Here is a 15232-nt window from a genome sequence, read left to right on the forward strand (position 1 = left end):
AAAAAGAACACTTTTTCAATTATTGAATAGGGTTTAACTTAAACTTTTCATGAAAAAGAACACTTTTTCAATTATTGAATTGGAGTTAACTTAAACTTTTCATGCAAAAACACACTTTTTCAATTATTGAATAGGGTTTAACTTAAACTTTTCATGAAAAAGAACACTTTTTCAATTATTGAATAGGGTTTAACTTAAACATTTCATGCAAAAGTACACTTTTTAAAGTTCGTATTATTTCAGATAATATTGATTTTTGGGATAAAACAAGAAAATGAAGTATGAGTGAATGAACGAAAGACTATGTTTGAGGTAAAATTTTCTTTCATTTGTAATTAGACAAATCAATTCAATGTGGCAATTTTAGTATTGATCAAGACAAATGTCCTATAGCATATTTTTCGGAAACAGCATTGACGAAAATAGGGAAAGCAAGGAAAATGGAAAAAGGATTTTTTTTCTCTCAATTTAATTGTAAAAAAGTAAAACCATAGTCGACTGAGAGCAGCATAAATATTGAATAATTTAGTTTTAATAATCCTAGTCCGAATTTAAATAATTTGAGACGCGGCTCAAACATGGTTGGTTCCACTCGAAATTGTATTCAGTGTTTCGAGATTTAAGCCGGCTCTCAATTGGAACCGGTTTTTGTTGGTTAAGCGTCGCGGTTAAACTTCTTTAAATTCGCCTCCGATGTTTAAAAAATTATTTTTATGTCTGAAGTCGTCGGAGTCTGGATTTCTTTTTTCTTTTGGGCAAAGTTAAATTGTTAAACTGTTTAGAAACTGTTTAGATATGAGTTCAGAGAAACTGTCCCATGCAGTTGAAGAGTTGAAGAGTCCTAACTTCAGATCTTATATTCAAACAAGTTTAGGAAATCAGAATATATACATATTTATAAATAAACAGCCAACAACACTTTTAGAAATCATTTTAAGAAAGTTACATGAGCACTGCGCGACTTCTGTCATAATTATATCAGAGAAGTAGTTCAACTTGAAAACTACTGCAGTTCAACTTAAAAAACTAGTACAGTTCAACTTAAAAACTACTACAGTTCAACTTGAAAACTACTGCAGTTCAACTTGAAAACTACTGCAGTTCAACTTGAAAACTACTGCAGCTCAACTTGAAAACTACTGCAGCTCAACTTGAAAACTACTGCAGTTTAACTTGAAAACTACTGCAGTTCAACTTGAAAACTACTGCAGTTCAACTTGAAAACTACTGCAGTTCAACTTGAAAACTACTGCAGTTCAACTTGAAAAATACTGCAGTTCAACTTGAAAACTACTGCAGTTCAACCTGAAAACTACTGCAGTTCAACCAGAAAACTACTGCAGTTCAACTTGAAAACTTCTGCAGTTCAACTTGAAAACTACTGCAGTTCAACTTGAAAACTACTGCAGTTCAACTATTTATTTCTTGGTTTCATATTAAGAATAATATAGAATTATTCACTGAAAAGAAATTGAGTCTTTGCTGCAAAATTTGATTTTCTAATCTATAGATCTTTGAAACCCAATGCAGTAGACCTTTGCTATTCCAAGCTATGATTTCTGTTAGATTTAACAATCTAAGCTTGAAATATCATATTTGTACACCATCAGGTTATACATTTATACGGATTAGAAAATAAGAATTTATGGAAAAAACTTAAATTCTTTACCAATTAGTAAAATGTAGATACTGTAGAACTAATTTCAACTTTTAAGTGCCCTCGTCCGCTCGTTTAAAAAATAGCTAGAAGAATAAGGATATCTCGTCATCCTTGATTAGACAAAGATTTAAAGAGGTACAAATATAGAGCTTCTTGAAATAAAATATACAGTCCCTTTAAAGAGGATGTTAAATAGATCTTGACAACTGAAGCTGTAGAATTGAGATTTCAAGTTTGTAATGTATATATATAATGTATATAAACAAATACATGAAACAAACTGAATAATTAATGTAATCCACTCTTCATATTGAAATCACAACTCCTACATTAGATTATAATTGGTTAAAGGGGGATACCGTGGTAGGCTATTATGTCAATATAATGAAGACGACTTTCGATTTCAATATTGATGTATATTAAGCTTTTAAACAGAATGGATACACAAAAACATTGAAACAAAGAGAACCTGTCAAGTAAAAAAGCTTCTCTTTAATTAGTTGTAAACTTCTAATCGAAAAAAAAACTTTTTAACAATAAAAACTAAAATAAAAAAGTTGGCTTTATTATATTGATATAATCGTCTACCACCGTATGTATTTTGAATTCTTTCATTTCTTAATTACTCTGAACAAGAACTACTACTATTGTAAGTTGTACACCACCAAAATCTAATAGAACCTAAATGGTGGCAAAAAAGTCCTTAATTTGCACCGTAGCTTTGGGTCCGGTCCAAATTTCGGAAATAAATTATTTGGTTAGGTTAAAGGGTGTTCCTTTTTACATTATTTGGTTAGGTTAAAGGGTGTTCCTTTTTACATTATTTGGTTAGGTTAAAGGGTGTTCCTTTTTACATTATTTGGTTAGGTTAAAGGGTGTTCCTTTTTACATTATTTGGTTAGGTTAAAGGGTGTTCCTTTTTACATTATTTGGTTAGGTTAAAGGGTGTTCCTTTTTACATTATTTAGTTCGGTTAAAGGGTGTTCCTTTTTACATTATTTGGTTAGGTTAAAGGGTGTTCCTTTTTACATTATTTGGTTAGGTTAAAGGGTGTTCCTTTTTACCTAAAAAATTACAATAGTTTTGAGAAAATTACATTAAAGGGACTGTCTGCTAAATTTCAGGTGACCCTTCATGCAAAGATGGCAATGCCCGATTCACAGCGAAACCTTAAAACCTCTGAAAAACTATGCATGCATTAGATATCAATGTTTTTAATTGGTCAAATTAATACCTTGAGTCCAAGAGCCGTCTTCCCATTCCACAGTTTTCTGGTTCGCACTGTGCTCCGAATAAATGTTTACTGTGAGGTTTATAAGGAACAAAATCAATCCCTTTTCTGTGGCTATAAGTTCTATTATTTCTAGTTTTTCATATACTTCCAAGTCTAAGAAATGTCAAATTGAAACTATAGCTGTAAGAAGAATGAAGTGGTTTCATTACTAATTGCAGGGGGTAACTGTTCTAAATCTTGACAGTTTTAAAACAAGTTTCTCTAAAGTTAAAATCCACATTTTATAACACAATTTTTACTCTAATAATATCTTTTTATCCCGCTTTGTTGAAAAAAATTACTTATTCCAGATGCGGCATATTTAGAACATGACTGGGATTACAACTGTTTTCCCCTGATATTTGGAATAATTAATTATTTGATTGTGTTCCAACTATTCATAATGTATTGATACAACATAGTTAAACAATAAGTAAGACAGATTTGTACATAAATCATTAATTTTGCGTGTTGTTGAATCATATCTTACCTTATATACAATTCACACGGTGCTCCTAATTATTTCTTCACCATCCAGTTTAGATATCATAAAGACGACATTACAATACATCACTACTTTATACAATATAATATAAATATTCTCAGATTTCTCTCTCCTTGATATATGCCCCCCCTCCTATCCTGGGGAATTACTGCTACCAGAGCTAGAACCAAGGTATTATACAGAAATCAAATACGACTTTCAAATCTTCACTCAATTCCCGTATTTACTGTAGAAGGTGCCAGAAAAAATTGGACAGTAAATGCGGCCTGTGTGGTTTGTCCTTCAAAGTTGACTGGTTAATGAAATTTGCTCGCATTAGTTTTTTTAAGTCTTAATGCAAAAACCACCGGTAGGCGGTTAGCTGATCTTTAAAAAAGTCCTTGATTTATTTTCCCCCCATACTGTATACAGTATTATTTCTTTCTCAATCCTATTGCACATCAAGTATTAATACCTCTCCAGGGCCCTGACTTGATTTTTCTGGCTTTTCTGTAATTTTTCTTCTTTCCCTCCATTGTTAATACACATTTCTCCAAGAAAAATAAATAACAATATATCTCAAAAAGAGGAAACACTTATTTGGTAAAAGTTGAGACCACTTTCGATTTTTTAATTGACGTGTTTGGACAGCTTGACAAAAAGCTTTGTTTAATTTATAGCTTTAACATATTGGCAACCTTTGGGAAAGAATTTTACTTCTAAAATTAGGCTGACACATAAATGCAGAAAATTATATAAGCAATCAAAGACAACATTCAAGTCTCAATCATAATCTAATCTAATTTGTATGTCTGTACGTCTGGGTGTTTGTTTATTTGTGGCCAATAATCGTCCAAACAGCTGATCCAATCGGGCCAACATTTGTTGTGGCAAGTCAAATAGACCTCAGGAAAGGTTTAAATGATGGTCAACATTAAAAGAATTTTTTCTTTGACATTTATTGTTCTTGAAAGTCCACCAATTTAAACAACAAAAAAAAATGGATAGCGATTCAAACATGCCGACTTAAAAAGCAACAGTTAAAAACTAAAATAGGTCCAAAAAGGGGTACTGCAGTCTGAAAAGCGTTTTTAAATCCTATTTTTTTTAAAGCTGACGTTACTATACTGCTAGGTTTGATTGTGGCGAGGAGTACCTGGAATTCCTTGATGATTATCCCAGTGAGCCACCAACACCAGATTTTTTAGGTAAGTTGAAAAAATTATTTTGGTTTTACTTTTAACATTCGGTGTAGATGCTACAAACCTCACAGAGTAAATAAAAAGTAATGGTACTTTCCTAAAGGAAATTTTCCAAGGCGGACTTCCCAATCTCCCAAGTGACAATTTCCCAAGCAGCAACTTTTCAAATATGCAATTTCCCAAGCAGCAACTTCCCAAAGGTAAAAGGTTAGGCCTTCTGAAGTTCCCAGTTTGGAATGGGGGCCGAGAGCTGCAGCTAGGATGAGCGTGGGGGTCATGCACTACAGCTAAGATGGGCTAGGGTGCAGAGCGCTGCGGCTGGTACAGACTTGAGAAATTGCTACTTGGGGAATTTCACATTTGGGAAATTGCCACTTGGGAAAATATCATTGGGAAGTTGCCGCTCGGGATAGAGCCTATGGAAAGTAACATAATATATATAATAGGCGATAGTTCCACATTTCCCACGATAAACAAAGATTTTTCCAATTTGCAGTTTAAACTTTTTTGTTCGACGAGGGAGAAGGCAAGCCATACCCGTTCCTGTTTTTACATTTAAATTCCTTATATTTAGAAGACAGATATATTTTAATATTCGTTTTGAAACTAAGTACTGATAATGAACATTTAATATTCATTGGAACACTAGCCACGTCATTTGATGTGCCAACGAAAAAATGGTGTGGTGTGCCTTCCCTCGCTCAGACGCCTCAATAATTCTTTAAAAAATGTCGTCTTTTCTATAATTTAAAAAGATTTAAGGAATTTTAAGCCCCAATAACTTTTATATCCATAGGATATACATTTTCTGAAAACAGATTGCATTTGTTTTCCACCTTTAATCTAAAATTATCAATTTATCTAATAAAAAAAATTTAAATATTGAAATTGCTTGTATTTAAAACTAAAACTGTAGCCAATGATGTGATATATAAGTGTAAGTATTAGGTAGATTCCTAATATATGCATTGTCTTTTACTATTCGGAGTTTGGACTATCTTTTCACATGTACTAATGTGTGCCACCAGAATGTTATCAAATTTTTGTTTGAAATCTGTCTAGCTAATTAAAGTTAGCCAAATAGGTGTTGTGAAATATATACAATTTGGGCAGAAAAAGTGAAAAATAATTTTTCTCGCTTTCTAAAATGTTGTTATTTTGTAATGGGTAAGACCCCTCTCCCCTCTATCCGCTTTATTCCCCTTCCCCACCCTTATCCAACCTTTTGCACAGTTGCATTAATTAATTTAATCTGGTCATGTTGTAGCAAATATAGAGGCCAATTGTAAATTACATCGTGCATTGTTCATTTAGTAAATTTGCCAGTAGTAATTACACAAATCCTGTATTGCGATTAACCCATTATATAACTACGTCATACCCATATTGTGATTGTTTAACTACGTTATATAACAGCGCATAGCTTGTAATTACGCTGTAAATACTAAATACACCTCAGTTTAAAGAATAACTCTGTACTGTTCACTGCTAGATAGTAATCCTGAAACCCTGTTAAATTAGATGGAAGCGTCCCCATCATTTGGGATCGATATATGGCTTGCTTGATAGATAGGCTTGTGTCCCTGTGTGGCATTTAGAGCATTGGATCGTTCCCATCATTTAGGTCGATATATAGCTTGCTTAATAGCTAGGATTGTGTCCCTGTGTTTAGAGCCTGAGTTATAGGTCTGCATGCTAGGTCTGTATGCTGGGTTTGTATGCAAGGTCTGAATGCTAGGTCTGAATGCTAGGTCTATAAACCAGGTCTGTTTGCTAGGTCTGTATGCTAGATCTGTATATGCTAGGTCTGAATGCTAGGCCTGTATTCTAGGTCTGTGTATACTAGGTCTGTATACCAGGTCTGTTTGCTAGGTCTGTTTGCTAGGTCTGTTTTCTAGGTCTGTTTGCTAGGTCTTTATGCTAGGTCTATATGCTAGGTCTGTATACTAGGTCTGTATGCTAGGTCTGTATGCTAGGTCTGTATGCTAGGTCTGTATGCTAGGTCTGTATGCTAGGTCTGTATGCTAGGTCTGTATGCTAGGTCTGTATGCTAGGTCTGTATGCTAGGTCTGTATGCTAGGTCTGTATGCTAGGTCTGTATGCTAGGTCTGTATGCTAGGTCTGTATGCTAGGTCTGTATGCTAGGTCTGTATGCTAGGTCTGTATGCTAGGTCTGTATGCTAGGTCTGTATGCTAGGTCTGTATGCTAGGTCTGTATGCTAGGTCTGTATGCTAGGTCTGTATGCTAGGTCTGTATGCTAGGTCTGTATGCTAGGTCTGTATGCTAGGTCTGTATGCTAGGTCTGTATGCTAGGTCTGTATGCTAGGTCTGTATGCTAGGTNTTCCGTTCCCTTCCGTTCCCTTCCGTTCCCTTCCGTTCCCTTCCGTTACCTTCCGTTACCTTCCGTTCCCTTCTCTTCCGTTCCCTTCCGTTCCCTTCCCTTCCGTTCCCTTCCGTTACCTTCTGTTACCTTCCGTTACCTTCCGTTACCTTCCGTTCCCTTCCGTTCCCTTCCAATTTCATCCAATTTCCAAAAAAAATTATTTCAGAAAGCATTTTTTTTAATTTGAAGAAAAATAATCATTTATATGCATAATATTAGTAGCACAAATTAGATTTTATGCCAATTTTCTCCCTTTTTTCCTTCTTTCTTTCATTTTTCGTTTCCTTTTTTACTTTTCTTCTTTTTTTGTCTCAGAAAGTGTGCCCCCCTGTGCCCCCCCCCAAGCTACGGGACTGGTTCCTTAAGATAAAGATTTTCCCCAGACTCCCAGCCCTACAACTAGTTTTTAGATAATTAACACTGTGCATCATTTTATATTGACAACTCAGTTTAGACTGGTAACAGTAAAGTCATTATTTTGGATGTTATTATTGAAGGAGTTCAGACGTTGGTTCAATGTTTTTTTTTTTTTTTTAATAAATCAATATAGAACAATTTTGTTTTGTTTTGAACTCAAATTTTAATATTGTTCAGGATTAAGGAATGGTGGTTACAATTTGGAAGATTGGGGCTCATCTTCATCTGCCCCGCCCTCCCCTCCCATAGTATTATTTTTATTATTATTATTATTCCCCAGGTAGTAAGTAAGTTGACCCCTGATAGAATGGGTAAAAGTGAGCGTGAAATTATCCAAGACTGGTTTCAAAATATTCTGAAAACCTGGGAAAAAACAAACGAACTAGAGGTTAGCTGTTCTTAGTATTAAAGCATGAACACTGAACAATCCAGTTAGAAATATTCATTGAATATTTAGATAATGATTATCAATTTTCAACCAAGTATATTTATAGTAAAACTAGTTTTAAATCAATTATGTTCTAGTAAAATTAGTTTTCGTCAAAGTATGTTCTAGTAAAACTAGTTTTAAACTAAGTATGTTCTAGTAGAGTTTTCGACCAAGTATGTTCTAGTAAAACTAGTTTTCGACCAAGTATGTTCTAGTACAACAAGTTTTAATACAAGTATATTCTAGTAAAACAAATTTTAATACAAGTATGTTTTCTAGGTTACCGAGTTTCGATTCACAGCACTGCGCCGCCAAGATTCTTCTTTCCTCAGGAAGCAAACATGGAATAAATCTTTTTTATCGGAAACTTTTTTATCCGATTCCAGTGATTTAATGGAAATGGCACAGCGGGGTTTATTTTAACCACGCTCTGATAAACTTCATCCACACAATTCAAAATCTGGTTCTTTCCTCTCACATAAATATTGGCAGAGATACAAAAAATACTGGATGGTAACAAAATAAATTTTCTTTTTAAATGGAGAGCAAAAGTAAAAGTTGTAAATTTTTTTTTTATATTTGTCATATTTTATATTAAAAATCCTGAACATTTATTTCTTTTATATTTTCTATGTATTTCCTTTTTCAGGTTTATAAATAAGAAATATTTTCAAAATGGGTGTCAATCTAAAAAGTTGTCTTCTGGTTTAGAATATGGGACAGTGATTAACTCATGTGTTCACACAAGATATGTACAAACAACGTTGTTTCGATTACCTTGGTTATAATGGATGGTACATTGACAACCAGAAAACTCTAAAATAGGAAGACGACTATTAGAATAAACTTATAACTTTTATGAGTCCAACAAGCATAAAACATAACAATTGTGTAGTGTAAACAAACCCATTTCAAATTAGTGGTTTGAAAAGTGTCTAGTAAAACTACTTTCTTTGTAACAACATCAAATACACTTGCTATATTGCCATTATGTCGTCTTCCTGTTCCATATTTTCTAGTTATTACTGTAGATAAATGTATAATTTGGGTCTATTTTTTCATTGAGTTGCTAATTAGGAATGGCGGTGTTGGAATGGTTAGTATGAAGAATAAACCCAGGAATTCTTTATCTGGGTTTAAAACAAGTCACCAGCGCCTTAACGGGGAGAAAAATAGTAAAACCGGTTCAATACATAAACATGACGTCAACGATCATTCAGCTAAACCTGGTCAGGATCTGAATAACGGGGATCAACTACGCACAGGTCATGATCTGGAAGGTTTACAAAACGGGCAGGATTTCAAGGAAAAGCAGGATCAAGAATTAAAAGTTTTGCATGAAGCCAGGAATGAGCATGAAGCCAGGAATGAGCATGAAGCCAGAAATGGACATGAAGCCAGAAATGGACATGAATTAAAGACAGACAATAAGTTAGAAAATGGACATGAAGTGCCCATTGGAATTATTAACAGGCATGAATGGAGAAATGATTTTTTAAACTGTCATTTGGCTGGGTTTCAAGAGGAAGACGCCGCTCCTTCAAAGACGATCGGAGATTTTGGTAAAATCGGCGATATTGGGGAGTTTAGCCGCTTCAGTGAATTTGGGAGTCTCAGCGAATTGAAACTGGAGGAAAAAGGTGAATATTAAAAATAACCAAATTCATGTTTCTTTAATAAATAAAAAAATACCAGAGATCAGAACTTTTGTTTGGATATTGTTAATCTTGAAACTAATGATCTCGATATCTAATGTGAGCACTTTTAAATCTGATGATCGATCTGTAAATTAAATTTATCCCTAAAGGATATGACTATTATGTGATATCAAAGAAGAATTAAGTTAATCCGTAGATCGGCTTAATATGGAGATATATTCTTAATCCCGGGATCCTGACTTCAGAGCTGGAAACTTTAAAATAGGATATCCGTAATCGGATAATTTATCTCGAGATTAAGAAAAAGTTAGAATCAAGCATTAATCCCGATATTCACCATTCAAAAGTTCCCAGCTCAGATTATATATTAATGGATCCGCAGTTACATAATTTAATCACATTTGTAAATATTATTTAAATTGCTATATCTTTGATATCCAAGAACTGAAATGTTTATAAAACGATCTTTGAGTCCATCTCCATGTTTGTTTAGGGGAAATATCAACAAATTCGGACACTGAGAGCGGATCTTCAGGATTGGAGAGATTGGTGAGTCAATATTAAGTAGATACATATTTGAAGATATGAATATGAGGTTTTTAGAGGAGTTCGCGCCCTTTTTTCGTGCAAAAAGTTTAGCTTTAAAATGATATAATTTACTTACAAGCATTGTATTAATACGACCATTTTTTATTTAACACTAGACATTAAAAGTAGTATTATTCTGAAGGAAAAATGTTTTGATCTAAAACCCTTTCTTAAAGAGTTATTGAGAAATTAAAAAATTTAATTTCTATATTTGCAACAAAAAAGTAGTTTTCTCCTGCTCAGGCGTAAAAAGTAGTTATTAGTAGTGGTAGAATTACAACTAAATTATCAAAATATCTTTATTACCGTGTTCCTTGTTTGTCGCAGGCAATCTTGAAAGCCGCAGATATTAAAGCAACTGTGAAGGGAAAACCAAAGTTTTATTCTGTAATTATTAAGGTAACAATTTTCATATTTTTTATAAATTGTAACACAGACTGCACAGACTAGACACGTTTTGGAAGCTGGATATCTATCTATATATCTATCTATCTATCTATCTATCTATCTATCTATCTATCTATTGAAAGAGGTTTCAACCCTGACTTTCAACTGTTGAATAGAAATTAAGTCTAAAGTTTTGCAACAGTTCTGAATTCGCTTAAACCCTACCCCCCCCCCCCCCCCCTCAACAACTGTTACAACCAGCGGCGTGGCTAGCGCTTTTTAAGAGGAAGGGCCACAATTTTTCAAGCGCTGTTGTCAGGATTGTTTAATTGTTAAAAGGTTGGCTCTTTGCTCAATAATATACCAAATTCTTTTAATATCCATGGCTTGTTCTTGTGTTTAAAAATAATACACTTCAGCAGCTTTAAAATTAACGACAAGAGTAAATGGTATATATGTTTGTAATACTTATGAGAATTAACATAAATACAGGATTTTTTGGGAGTATAAAATAAGATTGGCTCACTTTTTTCAAGTCGAAAAAATTGTATGAAATTATATTAGATATGATACGCGAAGCACCAAAGAATTTTTTTTTTCAATTTTGTGACAAAATTTGATAAAAGATGGTCCATAATTATGATCATGCTGTTAAGTCAAGAAAGGGGGGGGGGGGNNTAGTTTCGCCACTGCTTATACAACTCTGAAAAAAATAAAAAAAATTGTCCTTTTTACTTGTACTTTTAAAACATTTTTAAAAATCCTACCTTGCACCAAGCAAACAAATGACCTAGATTAATTAACCGAAGAGTCCGAATTTGATGAATTTGAGCGACGTCGCTGAATTTGAATCACCGATTTAAAGTTAAAGATTATAAGGAAGGATTTAATTGAATCGGCATGGTTCGAATTTGAAACAGCGGTAGGCAAGCGAAACTAAAATTCTGTAATAATCAATTCAATTTTATTTTTGTTCTAAACCTGTCAAAAATCTGAACAGTAGAAAGAAAATACATTTTAGGAGGAGTGGGGGGGGGAGGGGAGGATGCCATACATCATTTTGTAAACTTTGTAATATGCATAAAAACATGCTTCAAGTTTTCACCGAACACTTTAGTTTTATAACATATAATGTTCTAAGATATTTTCTTCACAAACAAAAACTCCGTATAACGTCAGTATACGTGCATACAGTGAGAACCAGAAAACTGTGAAATAGTAAGACAAAATTATATTAATACTACATACAGTGTTTTTGATGTGGTTTTGTTCACATGGCACAATTGCTATGTCTTATGTGCATTGGTCTATTGAAACTCATAACTTGAGTATTAAAGTCGTCTTCCTAATCCAGATATTTCTGGTTATCACTGTATCCAAAAACTTATATTTGTTTTACATATTAGGCATAATATTTTCTATTGACATATTAGGCTGATCAATAAATAATATTTATTTATTAAATAAACATCATTGAAAACAAACAACACAACCTGATCTCTGCCAAGCCTAGCGACACTTCGGTATTCTTAAACAGCTAAACACTGGACACATTCATTATTTATTTAATATATGGATTTCTTGTTATTTAACAACACAAGATGGCTAATAATTAGTTCCATCTCGTTCAGGAAGATCGTATTTTGTTTATGCCATCTCTGTTTTCGTATTGTTTATAGTTCTCAGATATCAGCTTTTGATAGTGCTGTTCTATACAAATGCTTGATCAGATATTCACTTTGAAAACTTTTAAATTCAAAGTACATGTTTTTAATCTCACCATACGATAACTTTCGATGTACACATTATATTCAAGAGGAATAAATACAATCCCTCAGGCTAAAAAATGTCGGAACTTCTTTTTGCCTTAAAAAGTGGAAAGTTAGATGTCGAATTATTTGAATTTGTGAAATTATGTTATTTTATGATCAGGTGCTCCCGTCTGATGATTCTGATCGATACATTGTCAACTATAAATTCAGGAAAATTTATGGGTTGAACAAATTTTAAAGTTCAAAAAAAAAATTCTAGCTAAGTCTGAACCAATAGGTCCACTTAAACTCCGGTAAAACTTTATCACGGTAAACAAATTTTAAAAATGGTGCAAAAAGATTTTAAAATTTTCATCTTTTACAATTATTATTTATTTCCTTTTCTCTTATACAAAGATTATGGTTTGCATTTTTCTCTTTTTTATTTATTTCCATATAACTTTTCTAATTTTAATTCCTTTCTTTTTTTGTTTTCTTTTAGCACTAATCATTTATACGTTGTTCCTGTATTTATTTTCAAATGATCTGAACTAAGTATTGACATTGTTGAATGAATCCATAAATTAGCAGGCAGCTTCTAAAGTTTAGTAAAGAAGTTCAGGTCTACATGAAGATTATCAAGTGTATGTACATGTAAGTATTCAAGTGTATGTACGTGTAAGTATTCAAGAATATGTACATGTAAGCATTTAAGTGTATGTACATGTAAGTATTCAAGTGTATGTACATGTAAGTATTCAAGTTTAAGTGTATGTACATGTAAGTATTCAAGTGTATGTACATGTAAGTATTCAAGAATATGTACATGTAAGCATTTAAGTGTATGTACATGTAAGTATTCAAGTGTATGTACATGTAAGTATTCAAGAATATGTACATGTAAGTATTCAAGAATTACATGTAAGTATTCAAGTGTATGTACATGTAAGTATTAAAGTATATGTACATGAAAATTATCAAGTGTTATGCACATGTAAGTATTTTTATTGCACCATTGGCTCAATAGTTAAACACGTCAAACTGAAGTAAATTGAATAAGATTGAAATTTTAAACGTTTTCAATCATTCAATCTCTTGAATTAATTTTAGAGAGTTGATAATATCAACTTTATCTCTGAGATATTTGAATTCTACGCCTTGCAAATTCAACCAACCGCTAGGGGATCAGAAGGCGCTAGTATCGGCTCTGGCAGCCATTTTCAATAGCTAGTTGCCGGCAAAAAGAGCACAGATTTACTCAGGAAAATTGAAAAAAACATACAAATAGTATGAATTTCCAGTTTGCAACTGGATAAATTTGCTCCTGTCACCCTTGTACATAAAATCAAAACTGGAGGAGCTACAAGGTCCCAAAGTCGTAGCAGTATTGTCGCATAATGTTTACCTTGTCTTTCTGTTTATAGTTTAGTGTGTCTATAGGTGGATATTTGTCCCAAAAAAATGTTAAAATAAAAGATGAAGGGATTAGAAAATATAAGTTTGAGGCAAACACTGAACTTATTTCTTTTCAAATAAGCATTATTCAGTTCTAATTATAACTATATTTTATTTATTCTATTTATTCGTACACAATTATAATGGTACAATTTAAAATCAACTAGAAATGAGATATATAACATATAAAATATAGAATTAATATAAAGTCGAAAACAATAAAATAAAAAATAAAAAATAAATAAAAACTTAGTTAGTTTTTACATATATCATCAATAATTACATCTATTTCATCATAGTTAAATCCTTCTAAAATATTTGGATTTGACCGGATTAATAGTAAATCTTTTAACAGTGAATTCTCCACGCATTTTCAGCCGGTGGCCGAATTTAAAGAATTTGAGCGGCGGTTTAAATTTAAGCCGCGGTTTAAATATGGTTGGTTCCACTTAAAATTGTATCAAATGTTTCAAGATCTAAGCCGGCGCTTAATTTAAACCGAGTTTTGGAGGATTTAAACCGCGGCTCAAATTCTTTAAATTCCATCTCTGATTCGCGTAAATCATGTTTGACTTAACTAGAGACTTGTTCAAGGACAGTTTATCTACAAAGGTTTCATTTGCAATATTAGATAAATTCTTACCTAATTTTGTTCTTTGGTCATTTTTGCATAAATCAAACAATAGTCGGATGCTGAGCTTGCGACTTTTACACATAGATTCGCAAAATGATACAAATCGGCTACACAACATAGCTTTTAAATGAATTTGCTCAGAAATTTGTTCAATAAAATATCTATTAGTTTGTCGTGGCAAACCAAATAAAATACGAATAGCAGTATTCCAAGAAGTATACAATTTTACAGTGTTAACACAAAACAAATCCCATAAGTTGGAATCATATAGACTAGATGCATCTATGTTATAAAGCTTAACAACCATTGTAGGTTCAGAAAAATGAAATTCTTGATTCAAAGAGTGAATTATTGATATAAACTTCGCACGTTTCAAATTACAATCTCTGGTCATAGAATTATCGGATTGAAATAGATTTCCAAGATGTTTAAATTCATCTACATATGGTAATGGGACACCATTTAGAATAATCTGACATACATTATTACTATCAATATTAGATTTATTGAAAATAACACATTTAGTCTTGGATTTGTTTATGTCCACGTTCAACTTCAATTTACGATTTAGTGCAAATTTCTCACATATATTTGTAACCCACCCCTACTTGGGGACAGAAGAATTATGTCATCAGCATAAATCCATATTCCAAGGTATATACCTTGTATTTGACAACCAATCGTAGATAATCTCAACTGTTTTATCAAATCATTTATATAGATGCAGAATAATATCGGAGAACTAACCGCTCCCTGTCCTACTCCGTTTGTTACTTGAAAACCATGGGATAGAGAATCAGTCCATTTAATATTGCAAGTTTGGTTCTTATATATATGTATGAGACATCTTAGAGATAAAACTGAAATGTTTCTTTCCAAAAGATCGGGGAACAATTTATCCCAAGATA

General features: G+C 32.7%; 2 protein-coding genes across 3 annotated transcripts in view; both read left to right on the top strand.

The window, feature by feature from the left end:
* The first annotated feature begins 236 nt into the window (after window positions 1-236).
* LOC111716520 (uncharacterized) lies at window positions 237-7705 on the top strand. Its single transcript, XM_023492002.1, has 5 exons — window positions 237-312; window positions 794-874; window positions 3540-3609; window positions 4552-4625; window positions 7599-7705. Exons 2-5 carry the CDS (start codon window positions 796-798, stop codon window positions 7703-7705), a joined length of 330 nt encoding a protein of 109 aa, XP_023347770.1. The 5' UTR covers window positions 237-312; window positions 794-795.
* A 1-nt stretch (window position 7706) lies between these two features.
* LOC111716519 (uncharacterized) overlaps window positions 7707-15232 on the top strand; it is a 36528-nt gene continuing 29002 nt past the window's right edge. The window contains exons 1-7 of one of the 2 annotated variants that reach the window (XM_023492000.1): window positions 7707-7809; window positions 8131-8183; window positions 8929-9491; window positions 10003-10058; window positions 10425-10496; window positions 12417-12466; window positions 12824-12889. In XM_023492000.1, the coding sequence (XP_023347768.1) occupies window positions 7729-7809; window positions 8131-8183; window positions 8929-9491; window positions 10003-10058; window positions 10425-10496; window positions 12417-12466; window positions 12824-12889 (941 nt within the window). In that variant the 5' untranslated portion in view covers window positions 7707-7728. The remainder of the gene's footprint in view (window positions 7810-8130; window positions 8184-8928; window positions 9492-10002; window positions 10059-10424; window positions 10497-12416; window positions 12467-12823; window positions 12890-15232) is intronic. The other variant, XM_023492001.1, reaches the window with a different exon arrangement.

The sequence above is a fragment of the Eurytemora carolleeae genome, unplaced genomic scaffold (genome assembly GCF_000591075.1).
Source record: "Eurytemora carolleeae unplaced genomic scaffold, Eaff_2.0 scaffold836, whole genome shotgun sequence".
NCBI classification, from domain to species: domain Eukaryota; kingdom Metazoa; phylum Arthropoda; class Copepoda; order Calanoida; family Temoridae; genus Eurytemora; species Eurytemora carolleeae.

What these genes read in the sequence shown, in the direction of transcription:
- LOC111716520 (XM_023492002.1), top strand. Translation starts at nt 796, where the DNA reads ATGAGTTCAGAGAAACTGTCCCATGCAGTTGAAGAGTTGAAGAGTCCT. An exon ending in TTATATTCAAACAAGTTTAG is followed by an intron (nt 875 to 3,539) that starts GAAATCAGAATA and finishes AAATATTCTCAG; the next exon opens with ATTTCTCTCTCCTTGATATA. An exon ending in ACCAACACCAGATTTTTTAG is followed by an intron (nt 4,626 to 7,598) that starts GTAAGTTGAAAA and finishes AATATTGTTCAG; the next exon opens with GATTAAGGAATGGTGGTTAC.